Source organism: Carassius carassius, chromosome 26, assembly GCF_963082965.1.
Source record: "Carassius carassius chromosome 26, fCarCar2.1, whole genome shotgun sequence".
Taxonomy (NCBI): Eukaryota; Metazoa; Chordata; class Actinopteri; order Cypriniformes; family Cyprinidae; genus Carassius; species Carassius carassius.
In genome coordinates this window covers 6,947,239-6,968,941 of record NC_081780.1, presented here as the reverse complement: position 1 = coordinate 6,968,941, position 21,703 = coordinate 6,947,239, and the positions used below count along the sequence as shown (strand labels likewise).

The window sequence follows — 21,703 nt, the reverse complement described above, 5'->3', positions numbered from 1 at the left end:
AAATGTCATGTGTAATTACATGGGTAAATCCCCTTGAATACAAACAAATTAAGTTTGGTGTGCTTAAGACTGACTACTCACAACATTACTTGGTTAACAACCTTTTTGATGTTGCTAAATACTTCATTCATAAATGCAGATTTCTGAAAACCCCTCCATCCTTTCCTCACTTTTCTAATGAACTTAAACTTTTTGCTGCTTCTCTTGATGCTCTCTCAAATGAAAAAGCTACTGCAGTTGCCAGCTTCTTCAGTGAACTAAGTGCCCAATAACTACTTGCTACCCCTTGTAAGAAATTAGCTATCTATAATTGCATTTTTATTTTATTTTTTTTATTTTATTTTATTTTTTATTTTTTTTCCTTCTTTCTATTCGTGATTGTGCATTTAATGTATTACATAACTATTACATATTGTATTTGCAACTATGTCTGCCTCGAAGAATTGTTAATATTGTTCATTCAGTACCTATTTTGTATGTACGTTTGTTTGCTAAAAAAAAAAAAAAATAAAAAAAAATTAAAAATAAACACCATTTGTGTGAGGGCAACATATTCGATTTCGCCATTCAACAAAACGCACACTGGTACACTCAACATGGCCGCGCATTCGGTCGCTCAGAGGAAGCATTTCCTGATTCGACTACTTACGTCTTAAATACTGTGTCAACAGCTGCAGCTCTCGCTAAATATTCTCACTTTTCTGTGCCCGTGAACGAAGGCATTTAATGACATTCCCGTCGACACTTTAAAAATAAAAATAGACGAACTTAAGTGCTTTCTCTCTATATCATTAAGTATCTCAAATGCGCACACTGTGGACTTTTACACGCGTGATGTTTGGAGCACGTTTATGTGTGTGAGTCCAGAGGAAGTGTTGTGTGCTTTCAGTTCCACACAAGACCGCATGAGGGCGATAGAAGGTAAGATACGCTCTATCCGATTTGCAAAAAAATAAATTATATATATTGTTTATTTATTTTAGAGAAGGAAAACACTACTTTTGGTTTCTGCAATGCTTCAAAAAAGTTGGTGGACATTTCAGCCCTGCTGAGGGCAGCGAAAGCCCACTGTTTACCAGGTCTGGGGGTCTGTATGCAGCTGGAAGATCTGATGCAGAATCTGAGACTGATGACTGGAGACACTACAGCAGGTAACTGCAGTCAGATCAGAAGCACTGAAAACCACATTTAGATTCCACTGGATCTTTATTGTGATTATTATGCATGTCAGATTCAGGTTATTAGAAGGTGATATTTCATGCATTGTCTGTAATTCCCATAGGAGAGCCATCAGACAAAGCAGTCACACCGGATGAGTTTATGAACTGTAAGAAGGCCCATGAGGTGCAGGCAATGTCTGAGGTTGTGGCTAGTTTGGCCAAATACTGCCGAGTCAAACAGGTAAAAATGATTGAAATGTAATTAGTTTAAAACAAACTGAATATAGTCTTTTGATCATGCTTCTGCTTCTCAGGTGATAAACATGGGTTCAGGGAAAGGCTACCTGTGCTCCTATCTGTCCATGCGGTTCAACCTGCAAGTGTTCGGGATCGACTCCTCCAGCACCAACACACATGGAGCTCAGGAGAGGAACAGGAAACTGAAGAAGTTCTCCAAAGCTTATCAGAAACCGAACAAAGCCACTAGGAAACAAACTTTGGACAGCGAGGATGAGAGTATACAACACAGCAGAAACTTTGGAAACAGTGATGGCATCAGAAACTTTATAACTGAGGAAAAGAAAAGCTTTGAGGCTCGAGCGGATAGCAGTGCTTTATCAAAACAAGTCCCCAATGATTTATCTGCTTCAGGTAATGCTGCAGAATGTCCTTTAGACCTGAATGATTCAGATTCAGAAAGCAGCTTCCTCAGTATGCTGTCTCTAGACGTCACAGAAGACGTCTCTCCCCGCGTCAACCACAGCCAGCTGAGTCTGGAGGAAAGAGAGAAGAGAAAGAGAGAGAATCTGGAGAGGAAAGCTCGAGAAGGAAGGGGGAACATCGGAGACGACGGCCTGTTTTCCCCTCTGACCTCATATGACCCTTTAACTTTAGCACTCACTATTCTAATTCAATTCTTAAAAAAGAAACTACTTTTCTAATCTTTTTCTATTCTATCTGTTTTCTTTTTATTTATTATATTATTTAAAAGCCCTTGCTATGTGTACTGTATTTAAGCTAACTGAGACTTGTTATAGCACTTATATATCATTGCTCTTTTGCTGGTTTTAATTGCTTCCATTGTCATAATTTGTAAGTCGCTTTAGATAAAAGTGTCTGCTAAATGAATTATTTATTTTAGAGAAGGAAAACACTACTTTTGGTTTCTGCAATGCTTCAAAAAAGTTGGTGGACATTTCAGCCCTGCTGAGGGCAGCGAAAGCCCACTGTTTACCAGGTCTGGGGGTCTGTATGCAGCTGGAAGATCTGATGCAGAATCTGAGACTGATGACTGGAGACACTACAGCAGGTAACTTCAGTCAGATCAGAAGCACTGAAAACCACATTTAGATTCCACTGGATCTTTATTGTGATTATTATGCATGTCACCTTTCTAATCTTTTTCTATTCTATCTGTTTTCTTTTTATTTATTATATTATTTAAAAGCCCTTGCTATGTGTACTGTGTACTGCTAAATTAATAAATGTAAATGTAATGTCACTGCGGAAACTGAGCTCAAGAGATGATGGTTTTGTCCATGGGAGAATAATAATAGCAATAATAATAGTAGGAAAAACCACAATGATAATAATTGTTCATATTTTTTTAATTTATAAAACCAAATATTAAATTAATTGTTTAAAAATAATAATTATTATTAAGTCACTATGAAATAATTAATAATACATTTTAGAATTATTGTAAGAAAAATAGTGTAAATATGTAAAATAAGTCATGTTTAATAAATAAATGTTAATAATTATAATAATAATTATAATAATAATTATCAAATAATAATCATAAAATTCTAATTATAATATAAAGTACCAGGGGAGAAAATGTGTTTACAAAATATACAACAGTATGGTTTTATAAAATCAGTCATTTAATTCATTGTTAAATAATAATAATAATAATAATAATTTTAAATGTTTTAAGTACATATTGTTAAAATAACAATAGCAGTAGTAATAATAATAATTTATTATTCATTGTGAAATAAATTACAAGGAGAGAACAAATAACAGAAATGAAAACAACATTAATTATAATAGTAACTACTGTATTATTATTAATAAAATGTAATTGTAATAATTTTAATGACTTCGAATATTAAAAATATAAACATTATTGAATTATTTTTATAATTACAATTTAACTAATTATCATCATTATAATAAATGAATAAATTAAAGAATTTGATGTTGTTTTTATTATATTAATTCATCATATAATATTGAGATTTGGCCCCCAGCACTCTGAGGATGTTCGGGGCCAAACAGGAGCTACGCGCCGTTTGCAGTGTGGGCTGCTGCTACCATTTGCTCTCTGAAGAGTTTGATCACGACAGACAGGGTAAGAACACACACACACACACACACACACACACACACACGTGGGCAGATCAGTCTCTATCAGATCAGATGAACAAGTTTTCAATCAAGACAAGCTCTGAGGAAATGCATTTCTCTGTATATTTTTCCCAGCATTGTGCAGCCCTGTATCAAAAAAGTTAAATAATAATATTCAAATGTGTTATTATTTTATAATTAATATTTTTGTTCTTGATTGTTTAGTTAAAATATATATAACATAATATAAATTATTCAATAATGTATTGAAAGGAACACATAATTATAATAATTGGAACAATATATATATATACAGTATACAATGTAATACAGTAATGCCCCAAAATATGTACACCTTTGGTAAATATGATCAAAGAAGGCTGTGAAAATTATAATAATTTAAAATGGGGAGAAATATCATTAATAAATAAATGTTTTTCTCTAACACACATTCTCCACAATTAACGGCACCCTTTTATTCAATACTTTTTGAAACCTCCATTTACCAGTTTAACAGGTCTAAATTTTCTCCTATAATGCCCGATGAGGTTAGAGAACACCTCACAAGAGATCAGAGATCATTCCTTGATCCAGAATCACTCCAGACCCTTTAGATTCCCAGCTCCATGTTGGTGCTTCTCCTCTTCAGTTCACTCCTCTCATTTTCTAGGGTTCAGGTCAGAGGACTGGAATGGCCATAGCAGAAGCTTGGTTTTTAGCTCAGTGACCCATTTCTGTGTTGTTTTCAACCCGGGATTATTGTACGTTTGGAAGATCCAAACATGGCCCATTATAACATTTCTAACAGAGTCAGTCACTTTTAGATTTTTTATCTGTTGGTATTTGACAGAATCAAAGATGCCATGTGTCTAAACAAGATGTCCAGGACCTCCAGCAGAAATATAGGCCCACAACATCAAAAATAAAGCAGTATATTTCATTGTACACATTAGGTACAATGTGATCCAGCTGTGATCCTTGGAGAGTCTTTAGCTACTCAAACTCTCCTTCTCACCGCACATTAGGACGATATAGACACACGTCCTCTTCCATGCAGATTCGTAACATTTTATGTCGATTGGAAATTCTTAATTATTGCCCTGATGGTGGAAATGGGAATTTTCACTGCCCTAGCTCTTTTGTTAAAGTCTCTTTCTAATTTGTGAAGCTCAATTATCTTTTGCTGCACATCAGAAATATATTCTTTGGTTTTTCTCATTGTGAAGGATGATTAAGGGCATTTGGGCTTTGTTTCCCCCTATTTATATTTCTGTGAAACAGGAAGCAATGGCTGGATAATTTCATGTTCATAATCACCCTGGAGTACTCAAAATTGTGTATATGAATAGGAATATACTTTATTTTACTAAGTATATTATTTTATTATTTTACTCATAAGAATTTCTAGGGGTGTCCTTAATTGTGGCCAATGTGTATTACAGAAAAACATTTATTTCATAATGATATTTCCCCCCATTTTAAATTCTTATTATCCAATGAAAGGTTAGATTTTTGTGATTTTTTTAAAAATAAAAGGTCAAAAGGATTAACAATGCAGATTAATTTTCACGGCCTTCTTTGATCACATTTACCAAGGGTGTCCATATTTTTGGGCATGACTTTATAATTGGGTAATATAGTAAATATAATGAATGAAACAATGATAAATATATTATTCATTATAAAATTGTTAATAATATGTTTTATAACATAATGATCAAAATTATTATTTTGTGTTATTTAATAACAAATAATACATTGTTTTATAATAAATAATACTGTTGTTTATTAAATAAAATACTTAATTCATTGTTTATTATTATTGTTATTTTAAGTTTACTAGCCTCCAAAACAACTCCATTAGAACCCACTGACATTTATCGTGTGGACAAAAAGCACTGACACTTTTTTCAGATTATGTTCATGGAGAATACAGGTTTGGTAATATAATATAACAGTATATTACGACTTAATGCTTAGCAGCAGAATATTAAAATCCCAGTGCAGTTCATGTCATATCTATCAATATAAAACAAGAACAGTTGCCTGTTGTGTGACATAACACAGTTTCATCAATACACAAGGTAATGTCCTTCTACTTCTGATATTCTTTTGTTTGCAAATTATCTTTAGCTGCAGAACTGAGTTTATGAGTTCCTCTTCATTAATGAAAAACAACATTATGGAGCTTCAGGTTACTTTTCCCCATTTTATTATCTCTATGTTAATAGAGTATACAGTCAATGGCCACTTAAACTGCTCGTTAACACAAATATCTGATCAGCCGCTCATGCTTTAATGTTTTTAGATAAGTAAGCAGAGGTGGGTAGAGTACCCAAAAACTGTACTCAAGTAAAAGTAAAAGTACTTCTAGAAATATTTACTCAAGTAAAAGTAAAAGTACTAGTCTTGAATAGTTACTTGAGTAAGAGTAAAAGAGTATTGGATAAAAAATCTACTCAAGTAGTTAGTTACTAGTTACTTTGGGTCATATATACTGAGCCTATTTTTATTTAGATATATAGATAAAATGTATGTAATGTATGTGTGCGTGTATAAATGTATATATTACATCAGCCTTTACTCCAATTTATGTAATTTATTATAAAACCCTGTCTGTTTACTTAAGTAACAGATATAGGTGTCATGCCATAACATATTTTTAATACGACTGACTTTATATTAAATGTGAATTTAACATTGAAAGTTAATGTGATTTAAATATTGCTACTAATCTTTAATTGTTCAGAAAGAGAGCAAATAACATTAACATTATTAAAGATAATTTTCACTGACAGTCTAGATTTCAATCACTCTCAGAAACTCCCATTAAAATCACTGAAACTGTTAACACTGTGAAATCAATATCTTAATTAAAGATTCGTACACACATCTGCACTTTGTCTGCATCGCTCATTGCCCAGAGAAAAGTAGACGGCGCGTTTGGAATAAACTGAAGCATTTATAACTTTTATTGCATTAAAATAAAGTAACGAGAGGAGCGTCGCCCACAGTAACGAAGTAAAAGTACAGATTTTTAGGACTGCCTGTGCATAGGGCCCGGGATCTTCTGCAGCGCCCCTGCACATAATAGAGACTGTCCTGTAATACTTTCACTGTTGAGAAGCAGAGGTGGAAAGTAACGAATTACATTTACTCGCGTTACTGTAATTGAGTAGCTTTTTTGTGTACTAATACTTTTTAAAGTAATTTTTTAAATTTGTAATTTTACTTTTACTTAAGTATATTTTGATTGAAGTATTGTACTTCGCTACATTTTAAAACACATTAATTACTGAGTAAAAAATAAATCGCTCCCTGGAAACTACGGCAGTAAATAATGGGCAGGAGGGCAAACTGGCGCTAAAATCACAAGAAAGATGCAGACGGACAAAACAGGCGTTAGTCGTGCAGACACCGCTGAAAACGAAACCCCGTCATATTCTGAAGTTGAACTCGAAGGAAATGAAGTGAACCCCTGGCCATATGCTCTATTATGCAGTGTAAGCTGTACTTGCCTAGGAAGACCAAACTAGCAGCTTATAAAATCTCGACAAGACATCAACCCTTCGCAAGAAGAGGTAAGCTAAATAATTGCATCGTTGCATTGGTGGTTAAAATGAAGCTTTGACATTTTAGCAAGAGGTTTTGCTCAAATTAGCCAAAAAGACAGTGGTGAGGAGTGTGCTATTTTTGTTTTAATGATGTGCGCGCGCATTTATAGTGCGTTCTTTCACTGTGTGATTCAGTCTCCTAAAATGCATTTAGAATGATCACAAAATTGAAGATATAGGGGCAGAAAATTCACATATTTATATAATTTCATATATTAAATCAAAATCACACAAAGAATGCCATCTTTTCCTCCAAAAATCATCATGAATATATACATACATATATATATAACAGTTCAGTATACAAATTAATTAAGAGACTTGCATTTTAGACACTATATTGCCTTTTTTAGCTCTATTTCTACAACAGAAAATAATTCCAAACACAGCCACCAAAGCACAGCTTTGCGTCTCTGAGCAACGTGACAGTGTTTCGTTTCTGAATGAATCAAACGTTTAAATGATTCGGTTCAATCGCAATGACTCACTTATTAACAGTGACTTGCTGACACATACTGGCCATTTTAATTTCACATTTAAAGTAGGCTATCTTTTGATTTTTTTAAATAATTAATTTATTATCATTTCAAATGAGTATTCAACATTTTATGTCTTGTATATCAAAACATTATTCATGCATTTATAACTGCAGGTTAAATGCATTCTTGTCCAGCACTACACAGTGTGATACATCTAAATGCCACTTCCAATGAATCTTCTGCATTTCCTCTGCATTAAAAGATGAGTTTGTTTATACTGATTTCCCTGGCAACAGCCCAAATGTTTTATTATTCTAAATAACTGATTCCTTTAATTAAAAACAACTACAACCCGAATTCCGGAAAAGTTGGGACGTTTTTTAAATTTTAATAAAATGAAAACGAAAAGACTTTCAAATCACATGAGCCAATATTTTATTCACAATAGAACATAGATAACATAGCAAATGTTTAAACTGAGAAAGTTTACAATTTTATGCACAAAATGAGCTCATTTCAATTTTGATTCCTGCTACAGGTCTCAAAATAGTTGGGACGGGGCATGTTTACCATGGTGTAGCATCTCCTTTTCTTTTCAAAACAGTTTGAAGACGTCTGGGCATTGAGGCTATGAGTTGCTGGAGTTTTGCTGTTGGAATTTGGTCCCATTCTTGCCTTATATAGATTTCCAGCTGCTGAAGAGTTCGTGGTCGTCTTTGACGTATTTTTCGTTTAATGATGCGCCAAATGTTCTCTATAGGTGAAAGATCTGGACTGCAGGCAGGCCAGGTTAGCACCCGGACTCTTCTACGACGAAGCCATGCTGTTGTTATAGCTGCAGTATGTGGTTTTGCATTGTCCTGCTGAAATAAACAAGGCCTTCCCTGAAATAGACGTTGTTTGGAGGGAAGCATATGTTGCTCTAAAACCTTTATATACTTTTCAGCATTCACAGAGCCTTCCAAAACATGCAAGCTGCCCATACCGTATGCACTTATGCACCCCCATACCATCAGAGATGCTGGCTTTTGAACTGAACGCTGATAACATGCTGGAAGGTCTCCCTCCTCTTTAGCCCGGAGGACACGGCGTCCGTGATTTCCAACAAGAATGTCAAATTTGGACTCGTCTGACCATAAAACACTATTCCACTTTGAAATAGTCCATTTTAAATGAGCCTTGGCCCACAGGACACGACGGCGCTTCTGGACCATGTTCACATATGGCTTCCCTTTTGCATGATAGAGCTTTAGTTGGCATCTGCTGATGGCACGGCGGATTGTGTTTACCGACAGTGGTTTCTGAAAGTATTCCTGGGCCCATTTAGTAATGTCATTGACACAATCATGCCGATGAGTGATGCAGTGTCGTCTGAGAGCCCGAAGACCACGGGCATCCAATAAAGGTCTCCGGCCTTGTCCCTTACGCACAGAGATTTCTCCAGTTTCTCTGAATCTTTTGATGATGTTATGCACTGTAGATGATGAGATTTGCAAAGCCTTTGCAATTTGACGTTGAGGAGTATTGTTTTTAAAGTTTTCCACAATTTTTTTACGCAGTCTTTCACAGATTGGAGAGCCTCTGCCCATCTTTACTTCTGAGAGACTCTGCTTCTCTAAGACAAAGCTTTTATAGCTAATCATGTTACAGACCTGATATCAATTAACTTAATCACTAGATGTTCTCCCAGCTGAATTTTTCAAAACTGCTTGCTTTTTTAGCCATTTGTTGCCCCCGTGCCAACTTTTTTGAGACCTGTAGCAGGCATTAAATTTTAAATGAGCTAATTAAGTGGATAAAAGTGTAAAATTTCTCAGTTTAAACATTTGCTACGTTATCTATGTTCTATTGTGAATAAAATATTGGCTCATGTGATTTGAAATTCCTTTAGTTTTCATTTTATTAAAATTTAAAAAACGTCCCAACTTTTCCGGAATTCGGGTTGTAGTTTGAGATTAATAGACCTATCCCAGGGGTGTCAAACTCAGTTCCTGGAGGGCCGTAGCCCTGCAGAGTTTAGTTCTAACCCTGCACCAGCACACATATCATGTAGTTTTCAAATAAACCTAAATGATTAGATTAGCTGGATCAGGTGTGTTTAATTAGGGTTATATCTAAACTGTGCAGGACTGTGGCCCTCCAGGAACTGAGTTTGACAACCTTGGCCTGTCCCATTTTTGACTCCCTCCCACTGTTAAAATGTAACTAAGTAATTTTTACTCTGAGTAAATTTTAAATGAGCTACTTTTTACTTTTACTTGAGTAGATTTTTAGACTGGTACTTTTACTTGTACTTAAGTAAAATTTCATTAATGTAATGGTACTTTTACTTGAGTAGAATATTTTTGTACTCTTTCCACCTCTGTTGAGAAGTTCCTCATGCAGCAACACACAGACAAGACTCTTGTCTGCTCCTCTTTACAATAAGAAGTGTTTTGCTGCCATCTGCTGGACAAATGCAGCTGCGCAGTATTAAACACATGATTATTGCTCTTATTTTATTCTCAAAGTTAAACCTAATGAAAGTAGATAATATTTAATGTAATAAAAATCATCAAAATAGCTTTAGCAACAATATAGTTTATACTATGGTGTAAACATTTTTGTAGTTTTCTTGGTCAGAATAAAAGAACAAATGAGTAAAATCCATTAATTCGTTCAAATTAGTCATGAAAAATTGGTTCTAGTAAGTTTGTGTGTTTGAAGTGTTCAGACTTACAGAAGTCAGTGATCAGAGCTTGTGTCTGCTGTGTTCAGGTTCAGGTTTGATGCTGAATATAAGCTGCAGTGTTTCTGTATCAATCTGCTTTAAGTTTAGTGTGACTTTATCTCCACACTGACTTCTGACTGACACTGGTCTTTAGGGGGCTGACAGGAGCCAGTTTCTTCAGTGTGTTTGAGGAGCAGACGAGAAACTTGTGCTGTGCTCTGAGTTGATGAAGTAGTGTGTGTCGAGCTGAAGGAGAAGATGGAGAACTGTCTGATGCTGATGTTTCTGTGTTATATGGTAAAACTCATCACCTCTGGTAGGTACAAACTCAGAGTCAAGAGGTAATCTATTCTTTAAAATGTGCTGAAATAATTTGCATGTAATATTACACTTAACTGCATACTATGTTTGGTATGTTCACTAATTGTCTCTCTCTCATGTGTAGACAGTGTGAGTGTGAGGTTGGTGAATGGCAATAATCCCTGTGCTGGTCGAGTGGAGGTTTATAATGATGGTCAGTGGGGAACAGTGTGTCATCATGGCTGGGATATGACTGATGCGGCAGTGGTGTGTAGAGAGCTGGACTGTGGGACGGCTGTAAACACAACACGTAGTGCTCACTTTGGACCGTGATCAGGACCAATTTCAATGGCTCTTGTAGGATGTAGTGGATCAGAGACTACACTGAAAGACTGTAGTTCAGACAGCGAGTTTGCACAGTACTGTGATCATGATGAAGATGCTGGTGTCATCTGTTCAGGTAAGCTGCTCCAAACCTCAGTCTGTTATTTCATCACTATCTTTCATAAATCACACTCAATCAATAATAATGCAGGTGTTTACAAACATCACTATCAATCTTATGAAACAGGCAGTGTGCTTAAATTTTGTTCATAATATATTAATCCTAATTCCTTTATTATCTTTCATTAAACTATGATGAAGAGAATCACCATTAAATATGTCATGTCTTTTGTATATTCAGACAGTCTGATCTGACAATCTTATTTACGTTGTTCATTTAATGAAGATTATCAAATTACAGATGGAGGATAAAATTACATATCTACGGTGAGCGGGAGGGACATGTTCGTAGTTTTGTCGTGTTCACGAGATCTTTTTGTTGAGATTAACGACATTCTTATGTTTACGAGTTTAATGTGTAAACAACTCTGTGTGACCATAGCAACCTGGGATTATGAGAAATGGATAAAACGACGGGCCGTTGAATTATTAGAAAAAGTCATCAATTATTCCTCATATTGTAAATGCCTGACAATTAAACCAATAAAGTTTTGACTTAATGATTGTATTTATGATCGTATGTGACGTGTTGTGTTTTTGATAAATAAATAAAACTATACGCAAATGATCCATTCATCAACGGACATATATAGGCTAATTATAGTTTATTAATTAGCCAAAATAAATTAAAATATTTGTTAAATTAAACCTTTAAACTGCACTGTCATTAAACATTAATGGAAGATAAAATAATAGATATTGGTGCAGATTATATGAAATAATAAAATACAAAATTTAATGACAGTTTTCTCTAGTGTTCCAGGTGAGTAAGGTTAGAGAAGTTTAATTAATAATCATTTACTCATGTCATGTAAACACAGATCGGCACTCCAAACTTGTTAATGGATCCCACCTGTGTTCTAGGAGATTAGAGATACTTCAGGGGCCTGTTTCACAAAGGAGATTAAGTGAAAACTCTGAGTATGTTAACCCTGAAATGAGGGAAACTCAGGTTTTCTTAGGTTTTCTGTTTCAGAATGGGAGGTTTGTCAAACCTGAGAAAGCAGGGTAAGTCAAGCCCGTTTCTGAAAGAGAACCAGTTACCATGGTAACTTACTCTATGAGCCTAACCTGGTCAGGAGCAGGTTTTCTTCGGTAAACCCAGAGTTTCTTTCGGTCTCCTCCCCCTTTTTAAACACTTCATTGATGCACGCTGGAAAAATGCTCTTCTTACTAAGTGTTTTTTCTCTCCCCCCCCCCCCCCCCCCCCCCCAAGTACAAATATATAAAAAAATTAAATAAAGATTGATTCTCTATATAAGAAAATTATATAAGATACTTAGTCTTGTTTCCTGAATCTAAATTAAGTGCATTTTACTTAAGTAAAATTATATGCCAGTGTGGTAATAAAAATAATGTTAATGCAAATGGAAAACAAGATTATTCGGAGTGTCTATTACTAAGTGCAAATCTACTGTAGCTCTGCCCTCCATCGACACACAAGGTTAAATACAACACATGTGAATGACGGCTTCAATGTTGTAGGCAGTAATGTTTTGGGCACGGAAAACTTGCTTGTAACGTGATTGATTGGGTTAGAGTCCGGCTTTTGCCAAACTCGTTCTTCTCACTTTTCCTGTCACATGTCACATTAGAATTTATTTTCAATAAAAATGAACAAAATGTTCTAAAAGATTGCAGTAAAATGCCTAACTAGTGTTTAATAATGATGCAACTGTTTAATAAATATAATAATTTACAATCTGTTATTATTGCATCCTGTTAATGTATAACAATACTGAAGTGCACATGGGCCTATGTATCTGTCAGTATAAAGTATAACTAGCATCTAATTACTATTTACACTTAGCCTGTTGCAAAGAACTGCTACTTTTACATGGTAAATATGATACATTACAATTTTCGCTGTACATTTTTTCTGTAAATAGCATCTAGAGCAGGGATCCTCAAATCTGTACCTCGAGATCCACTTTCCTGCAGAGTTTAGCTCTAACCCTAATCAAACACACTTGAGCATGCTAATCAGTGCCAATCAATGACTTTGGGATCATTAGAAAATCACAGGCAGGTGAGTTTGATCAGGGTTGGAGCTAAATTCTGCAGTGCATTGGACCTCCAGGGTAAGATTTGAGGAGCCCTGATCTAGAGTTACTTGCACTTAGCCTACTGTAAATAGGATCTATCGCTAAGAAAGTATGCTAATTCCACTTAGTGTAAATATAGCCACTGCCGTATTTTTCTTACTCTATTGGCAAATCATTTGTAAAATAAGATAAAGGCACCCTAAAATATTATTATTACTGTTATTATTTTGTATATATTTTTTGCCAATGAAATATCATTAAATGATTAGCTATTAGTTCATTAATCTAATTTTCTGCCAGTTTTCACCTGTGATATTATAACACAGAAGAATTATATTTGTATTGAGTCTGAAGTATGCAGACGGCTTTTTGGAGGGAGCTCTTGCCATGGTGAATCGTAATATCGGCGCTCAATTGATAATGGCTTTTTATAGTTGTGGTGCACGCACTTAACTCCGAGTCAGTCAATGTAGAGTTTATTAAACCAACTCATTTTAGCTGTTCTGTAACCGAAAACTCAGAGTTTCCCATCTCAGGGTAAGTCAACTCAGAGTTCAAGTTTAAACTCAGAGTTGGTTAAACCTCCTTAGTGAAACGGGCCCCAGGACAACAAACAGTACACAGTGTGTGATGCTGTCTTTGACCATAGATATATACACCTTGGGATTCTAAGCATGTGTCAAAACTGCCGCCATCTTGGAACAGGGGTCTTGTCATTGGAGGTAGCTAGGTAACACTGTGATCTCCGCCTGTACTTTGAATTCATGGACAATGCCCGACTTTTGTGCTGCATATGGATGTTCAAACGAAAGAAATATAAAATCCAGACAGCAAAGATGTTGAATCATAAAACATATTTAAATTTATACACACACACAGTGTACATAGTGTAGGCTACACTTCAATTTTTGCACATAATATACCTGTACATACAAGACTGCCTATATAACTGCACACACAATTGTCAATTTGTATATTGTCATTCCTTACCTACTTATTTGTATTTTTTATTCTTTTATTATGTGTTATTCCTCACTTCTTTTTTTTTTTATGTGTTTTTTGTCATTCTGTTGCGCGGAGCTTCTGTCACGAAAAAAAGTTATATTCAGCAGTTTCTCCGACTGGCGCTGTGTGATGCTACACTGATTTAAGGGAGTTTTGTATGAATGTTACTCTAGTACATACTTATTTAATGTGGCAAAAGTATTGCAGGACAGGAATAAAGAGAAGTTTGAATGGTCTTTGGCACCTCAACTATCTAACTTTCACATTATGTTCCTCTCAAATTTGTGATTTGCTTCCACAAGCAAATTGCGTTGTGTATCATATTTAATAAACCAATACATGTACAACATGTATAGTCACACCATTGCAATTTTGAATGGAGTAGGCTAAGGTAAGTAGCGATAGTTCATTCAAAGTTTACTCAAGTAGAAGAATTTTACTAATAAACTTAGGCTTACTATGCATTATATTTTGATATATATCAAAACCTTACATTTTCTCTGGACTCGATGATAAATACATGTCTGACTGTTGGAACGAACCAAAAAAACAAACAAAAAAACATTAACAAAAAAAGAAAACGATAAAGAAAGGGGGCATTATTTAAATGAAAGGAAATCTAAACATTTAATAAAGTAAACAGTTTGTAGGTTGTGGTTCTGAGCTTTATGGTGTTTTTAATTCGGTTAGACCTTTTCCTACATTGACGCTGATGCATTAAAGAGGAGGGGCTCCCCTGTTCCAAGATGTCGGCCCTGTTGACGCATTCGTTCCAATGAACTGCCGTAGCCAAGGCGACATCTAGTGTCTATGGTATACACTACTTTTGGACATTTTCAGTTTGTTATCAGTGCTTTTATGTCATCTCTGCAGGTGTTTGGCTTTGATGCTGTAAATAAACTGGAGAGTTTCCTGTCTCCAGTAAATCAAAAACTTGTGAGTGTGTGAGTGTTTGTGTGCCTCCCCTCACTGAGGTCTTGATGTGTGTGGAGGAGGAGTTCACTGACAGTTTTGATATACTGTATATGGAGAAAATCAAAAAAGTATCCTCTGATTTGTCACTGAAGTTGTTTGATGATTTCCTCTGTTGTGTCTAATAAGGTAATAGCGAGTGTGATTGGAGGGTGTTGAACCTCTTTCTCTCTTATTAAGATGATGTCTGTACTTCTGTATCATCAGAGTGGAGATGCTTGTTCTGGGTGTTGAGTTAATCATGCTGAGGATGAGGATGATGAGGAGATGCCTGATGTTCATTTTACTGTCTGCAGTTGTAATACTCATCACAGCTGGTAAGTACACAAATTAGAAACAACAACAACAACAGAAAGAGGGATGAAGAAATGTTACTTTCTAGAAGTCAGAACATTATGGGATTTTTTTTTTTTTGCTTCAAGTTGTTTGATTTCAATGTAGGATTTCCGATGACAATATTTATTTATTAATTCACAATATGCCTCTCTTTCTCTCTAATTTGTTTAAAATATTAGACCGTGTAAATGTGAGGTTGGTTGGAGGTAACAGTCGCTGTGCTGGTCGAGTGGAGGTTCTTCACAGAGGTCAGTGGGGAACAGTGTGTGATGTTGCTTGGGATTTGGCTGATGCTGCAGTGGTGTGTAGAGAGCTGGACTGTGGAGAACCTGTAGATGCTGTGGGTAATGCACTCTTTGGACAAGGATCAGGACCAATCTGGATGCATTTTGTCAGATGTGTTGGTTCAGAATCCACACTGAAGGACTGTGTATCAGGAGGATGGGACCAAAGTTACTGTAATCATGCTAAAGATGCCGGAGTCATCTGCTCAGGTAACATTTGCACACTTGTGGCTACACCTGAGTTTTGCTACTCAAATTGTATCTAAAGTATGAAAAGCTAAAGTACTCAGTGCCTTAGTTTACAACATTTTAGACTGATGTGCACAAAGATAAGAAACATATGGTAAAAAAAAAACTTCCAGTACCCAGAAGGCAAAATTCTGTCACAAATTTGAATTGTGTGATAGATAGTATATATTGAACACTAATTAAAATGTTTGTTTACTTATTTATTTGCATTGCATTTTGCATCTTTAAAGCACTAATATTTTATTCCTGTTTAAATAAATGTATGCCGCATTTGTGCAGCATTAACAGTTATGCACATATTCAGGGTATATGCTGGTTGAGATGTAGCTTCAGTCTTGCCTTGAGAAATACTTACATTTTTACAAAGGAAACTTCAAATTTTAACATTCCTGGTTAAATGTGCATACCCATGTTTGGTTAGTTAATTTAGTAAGCCTGCAATGCGTTTGCTTTTTTTTATCAGTTTGTCTAAATATATGTTCTGTAATGTTAAATACAGCTGAGCTCAAAATTTTACATCTCCCTTTCAGAATCTGCAAAATGTTAACTATTTTACCAAAATAAAAGGAATCATACAAAATGCATGTTATTTTTTAGGGAACACATGATGGTAAAAATTGTTAGCCTAAATGCACTGTAAGTCCCTTTGGATAAAAGCATCTGCTAAATGCATACATTTAATTTTTAATTTAATTTAAATTTAATGATTTAAACATGAAATACATACAATTAAATCAATATATTTAATTGTTAGGGTTATGTAGCTACAAATAACTGCATAGAAAATAAATAATCTGCAAAAAAACTAAATGTATGTAGGTTAACTATAAATATATCCTAATATAGCCCAAATGTGGTCCATCTGGGACCCACAAATAAACAATAATCGGCAACCTAACTGGGGCCCACAACTGTATACAAGCTGGGGCCCACATTCAGCCCATTAAAGTGCCCACTCTGAGCCCATGCCCAGTTGACACCCACATAGCCCAGATAAATCCCATGTGGGGCCCACATAGACATGTTGGCTGGGTTTTTGGATATGGTAAGATTAAACTTATTTTTGTGAATAAAGTACCGCATTTCAGCTATGATTTTCTTATAGTGGGTACACAAAATGTTATTTTATCCTCGCTTCTAGAAAATCCTTCTTATAGCTTCATGTGGTAGTGAACATTTAATTTAAATGGGGCTTTAAGTACTCATTAAAGTTTATTTTTCAATGTGACTTAAACCGGTAAATGTGGTGTTTAAATGGAATAATCAAACTGTATGTGTTTACCTTATTGAAGGAACCCAGAGTCTCCGTATCAGTAGGAAAGCGATAAAACAAGCCTCTTCCCTCTGCAGACTTTCCCTCCTGCATTACATTTACAGGGTTTCCAACTCTCACGCATTTGGCGCCCATGTAAATCTCATGCCAAATTGGCAACCCTGCTTGTCATATGAAACAGTCTCAGATTTCAAATCTTGTAAGTTTTAACACGAAATTTAAAGTGTAGCGCTTCAGTTAAAGCCAGAGCCATTGAAAAACAGAGTTGCCACAAGTTTTGATCGCCACGCGGTCACGTGATTAATGGAGCTCTCCAAACAAATCAGCATTGACAATACACTTGAATGGGTTGATTAGACAACAGCTTCACTATATATGGCGAGTGGAATGTGACAGGATTACCTGCCGAAGTCGACAGTCGTGTACTTTTACGTGTGAGAAGGCTATGTCGCCTCAACTGACGTCGCCTCAACTGACGCGTGATAAGTATGTCGCCTCAACTGGGAGTTCCGGCAAGATGGCGGGCTGAACACATGCGCTCTCACTAAGCGGCTTAGTTTTTCTCCCGTTTTCTTTTATGAAAATAGCTTGTTTCTCAATTACACCTACCCAGAGTATCTTTAATGTTTTGTGCTATTGTTGCTGACCTACAAAATGCGTAAATCTCACCAAACGACTCATCCCAAGATTGTTATTCCTCCGGATCATCGCGTGGCTCAAACCACGGCAGATTCAGAGATGGAAATAAAGAATGATTCATCAGAGAAACGCCGCGATTCCTCTCACTTCACACCAACTAAAGTAAACATGTCGAAAAAGCTAAAATCTCAAAAAGAGGACATCACCAATGCTACTCTGCTGCAAGCAATTACTTCCCTAACTGCTCGCTATGATTCACAAGACGAAAAGTTAGAAGCATTGGTGAATCAAATGCGAAACAACAGCATCATGATTGCAGAGATGTCCAAAGCTGTCGAATTCAACTCGGCTGAAATTAAAGACTGTAAAGAAAAGTGCAAAGAGTTGAGCAAATCGGTCATGGGCTTAACCACCGCACACAATGACCTGGAAAACAGAACGTCTGATCTCGAATGATATAAGAGAAGATGGAATCTCCGGATTAACGGCATGAAGGAGAAAACTGAAGAGGATCCCCGCAGGGAAGTGATTGACCTGATTGCCGAAATTGCTCCGCACTTGATACAGAAATTGGATGATATTATTGACACAGTGCACCGGATCAGTAAAAAGGAATTAGGAAGACCAAGACAGATGATCGTACAATTCACAATGCGCAAATATCGGGACGAAATATGGAAATCGGCGAAAAGCTCATCTGTTTGCCTAGCCCAGGGAGTCCGATTTGTGGAAGACTTCACGAAGGAAGACCGAAACGCTCGTGCCGCTCTGTGGCCGCTGATTGCTCAAGCACGTAAAGAAGGGAAAAAAGCGTATTACAGAGGTCCGTTTGGTTACATTGAAGGAAGGCGCATTGACCCAACTAAATCCTGCACTTGAACTTTTTTCTCTCTCTCTTATACGGGTAGGATGGTGTGAGATGTGATAATTTGGAGAAATGCTAGGTTGCGAGGTATGTACTCGGTTAATTGTCATCCATTTAGTACATATCTGATTCGAGTTCGCAATCTGTGTTTGTTCTTTTCTAATTTTATTTGTTCTTCGTATGTTTCCAGTTAAGTTACCGTTTTCATTACTCTCTTTAAATGTTCGGGGCATTCAAGATAAGGTCAAAAGAAAGGCTATGTTTTTATTTTGTAAAGGAAACGGTTCGCATTGTAATTTTTTTTACAAGAGACACACTCTACCGTAACGGATACTGCTTTTTGGTCGAGTCAATGGGGAGATAAACTGACATTAAGCCACGGATCCTCCCACTCTGCAGGGACTGCAATTTTATTTAACAACTGTCCAGGTAAAGTGATTTCTGTTAAAACTGATTCTAATGGACATTGGGTTGCAATTGTGCTGGATATTGAATCTATCTTTTTTATTTTGGTTAATGTATATGGTCATAACAATGCAAAACAAAATCAGCAGCTTTTTGCTGAGGTCTCTTCTTTAATTTGTAATTTCAAAAGATTATTCCCTACAGATAATATTGTCATAGGTGGAGACTTTAATGTTACACCAGATGAATCTCTTGACAGGCATCCACCTAAAAGTAGTTCCCCTCAACCAAACTCTATGATTACTAATTTTTGCAACAACCTTAAAGTACTGGATGTATGGAGAAATCTTAACCCTAACATCAAACAGTTTTCTTGGTTTAGACCTAATGCATCTAGTAAATCGAGGATCGATTATTGGTTAATTTCAGATAATTTGTTAAATTTTGTTAAGGATTGCTCTATTTCACCAGCGCCTCTAACAGATCACTGTGCTATTGTCTTGGTTGTTGAGCCAAAGACTAAGATTTCATATAAAAAGGGATATTGGAAGTTTAATTCTGATTTGCTTGAAAATGAAGGATTTTGTGCAAAGATAAAAGATTTAATTGGAGTCATTGAGAATAGTAATGATTTCAGTTCTCATAAAGCCAGATGGGAGTTTCTTAAATTTAAAATTTGTGAATTTTCTATAAGCTATAATAAAATGCTTGCCAAATTAAGAAGACAACATGAAAACAAGATTATATTTGAGATTAGTAAGTATTGCAGTAAAAATATATTAAATAGCGTTGAAAAAAGTAATTTTATTTCTCTTCAAATACAATTGGATAACTAGTATATCAAGAAAGCTAAAGGTGCATGCATTCGATCAAAGGCCAAATGGATAGAGGAGGGAGAGAAAAGCACATCCTATTTTTGTAGGTTAGAAAAAAGACGGCAGTCTAAAAACAGTATTACATCCCTAATGGTGAATAATATTGAAAATACTGATCCTACAATAATAAGCAAAGAAATTCATAATTTCTACAGTGACTTGTATTTATCTAAGTTTTTTCCAAAAGAGCGTGATGACTTCTTTGGAAAAATAATGAATTTTATTCCTAGAATTGACAATGAATTAAGAGATCTTTGTGATGCACAATTAGGTATGGAAGAACTCGATTTAGCTGTGCAGAAACTCAAGTCAAACAAATCCCCTGGTCCCGACGGCCTTACAGGAAATTTTTATAAATTTTTCTGGAATGATTTGAAAGTGTTACTGTTTAATGCTCTTACTGAATCTATTGAAGATGGATCTTTGTGCCCTACAATGAGTCAAGGCTTGATTATTTTAATTCCCAAAACAGATAAAGATCATAGATATTTAGATAATCTCCGCCCAATCACTTTGCTCAATAATGATTATAAAATCTTTACACATGTTCTTGTCAATAGATTGAAAGAGGGCATTAATGGGGTAATTAATGAGGTTCAATCGGGATTCCTTAAAGGAAGATCTATTCACAACAATGTAAGACTAGTAATGGATATGGTTGAATACAATCATTTGATAAAGGATGATGGATATATTCTTTTCTTAGACTTTAAGAAAGCCTTCGACACGTTAGAACATAGGTTTTTATTTAGAGCACTTTGGTTTTGGTCAACATTTTATCAATATTATAAAAATTCTCTATAAAGATATGAACAGTTCCATTTCTCTTCCTTACGGTACTTCGCAAAGATTTCCTATTAGTCGTGGAATTAGACAGGGCTGCCCTCTATCCCCTCTTTTGTTCATTTTGGCTGCAGACATGTTGTCTACTTTAGTTATTCATGATCGAACTGTACAAAAATTAAATCTATTTGATAAAAGTATAGCAATCAGTCAATTTGCAGACGATACTACGTTATTCTTAAAAAGCAAGGATCAAATTCCTCTGGCTATTTCCTTAGTTAATACCTTTTCTAATGCATCAGGACTCCATCTACATTTAAGCAAATGTGAACTTCTTGCCCTACATCAGAATGATATCACTTGTTTGCATAATATTCCGGTTAAAAATAAGGTGAAATATTTAGGCATTACAATTACCAAAGATCAGAAAATTTGTACGAAAGATAATTTTGTTTCCGTGTCCAGGGACCCATCACCCAAGCTGAAGTCACCGAGGTAGTCAAGAAACTCCTCGGTGGCAAGGCACCGGGGGTGGATGAGATCCGCCCTGAGTACCTCAAGTCTCTGGATGTTGTGGGGCTGTCTTGGCTGACACGCCTCTGCAGCATCGCGTGGCAGTCGGGGACGGTGCCTCTGGGATGGCAGACCGGGGTGGTGGTCCCTCTTTTTAAGAAGGGGGACCGGAGGGTGTGTTCCAACTACAGGGGGATCACACTTCTCAGCCTCCCTGGGAAAGTCTATGCCAGGGTACTGGAGAGGAGAATCCGGCCGATAGTAGAACCTCGGATTCAGGAGGAACAGTGTGGTTTTCGTCCAGGCCGTGGAACACTGGACCAGCTCTATACCCTCTACA

At 35.9% G+C, this 21,703-nt stretch overlaps 2 protein-coding genes and 1 long non-coding RNA gene across 3 annotated transcripts in view; all 3 read left to right on the top strand.

Annotated features, from left to right (window-relative positions):
* Window positions 1-21,703, top strand: part of LOC132105642 (antigen WC1.1-like) — a 118,041-nt gene that overhangs the window by 45,792 nt on the left and 50,546 nt on the right. The window lies entirely within an intron of this gene.
* Window positions 603-2,288, top strand: LOC132105649 (probable methyltransferase-like protein 25). Its single transcript, XM_059510936.1, has 4 exons — window positions 603-921; window positions 984-1,151; window positions 1,283-1,401; window positions 1,475-2,288. The coding sequence occupies exons 1-4, from the start codon at window positions 852-854 to the stop codon at window positions 2,099-2,101; spliced, it is 984 nt and encodes a 327-aa protein (XP_059366919.1). The 5' UTR covers window positions 603-851; the 3' UTR covers window positions 2,102-2,288.
* LOC132105662 (uncharacterized) lies at window positions 2,313-11,136 on the top strand. Its single transcript, XR_009423971.1, has 3 exons — window positions 2,313-2,469; window positions 10,470-10,631; window positions 10,761-11,136. It is a non-coding gene; the product is annotated as an uncharacterized LOC132105662 (long non-coding RNA).

Bases quoted from the DNA above. Each gene is read 5' to 3' on its own strand.
- LOC132105649 (XM_059510936.1), top strand. From the start codon at position 852: ATGTGTGTGAGTCCAGAGGAAGTGTTGTGTGCTTTCAGTTCCACACAA. The intron at 1,152-1,282 runs GTAACTGCAGTC...TAATTCCCATAG, and splicing joins GACTGGAGACACTACAGCAG to GAGAGCCATCAGACAAAGCA. The intron at 1,402-1,474 runs GTAAAAATGATT...TCTGCTTCTCAG, and splicing joins AATACTGCCGAGTCAAACAG to GTGATAAACATGGGTTCAGG.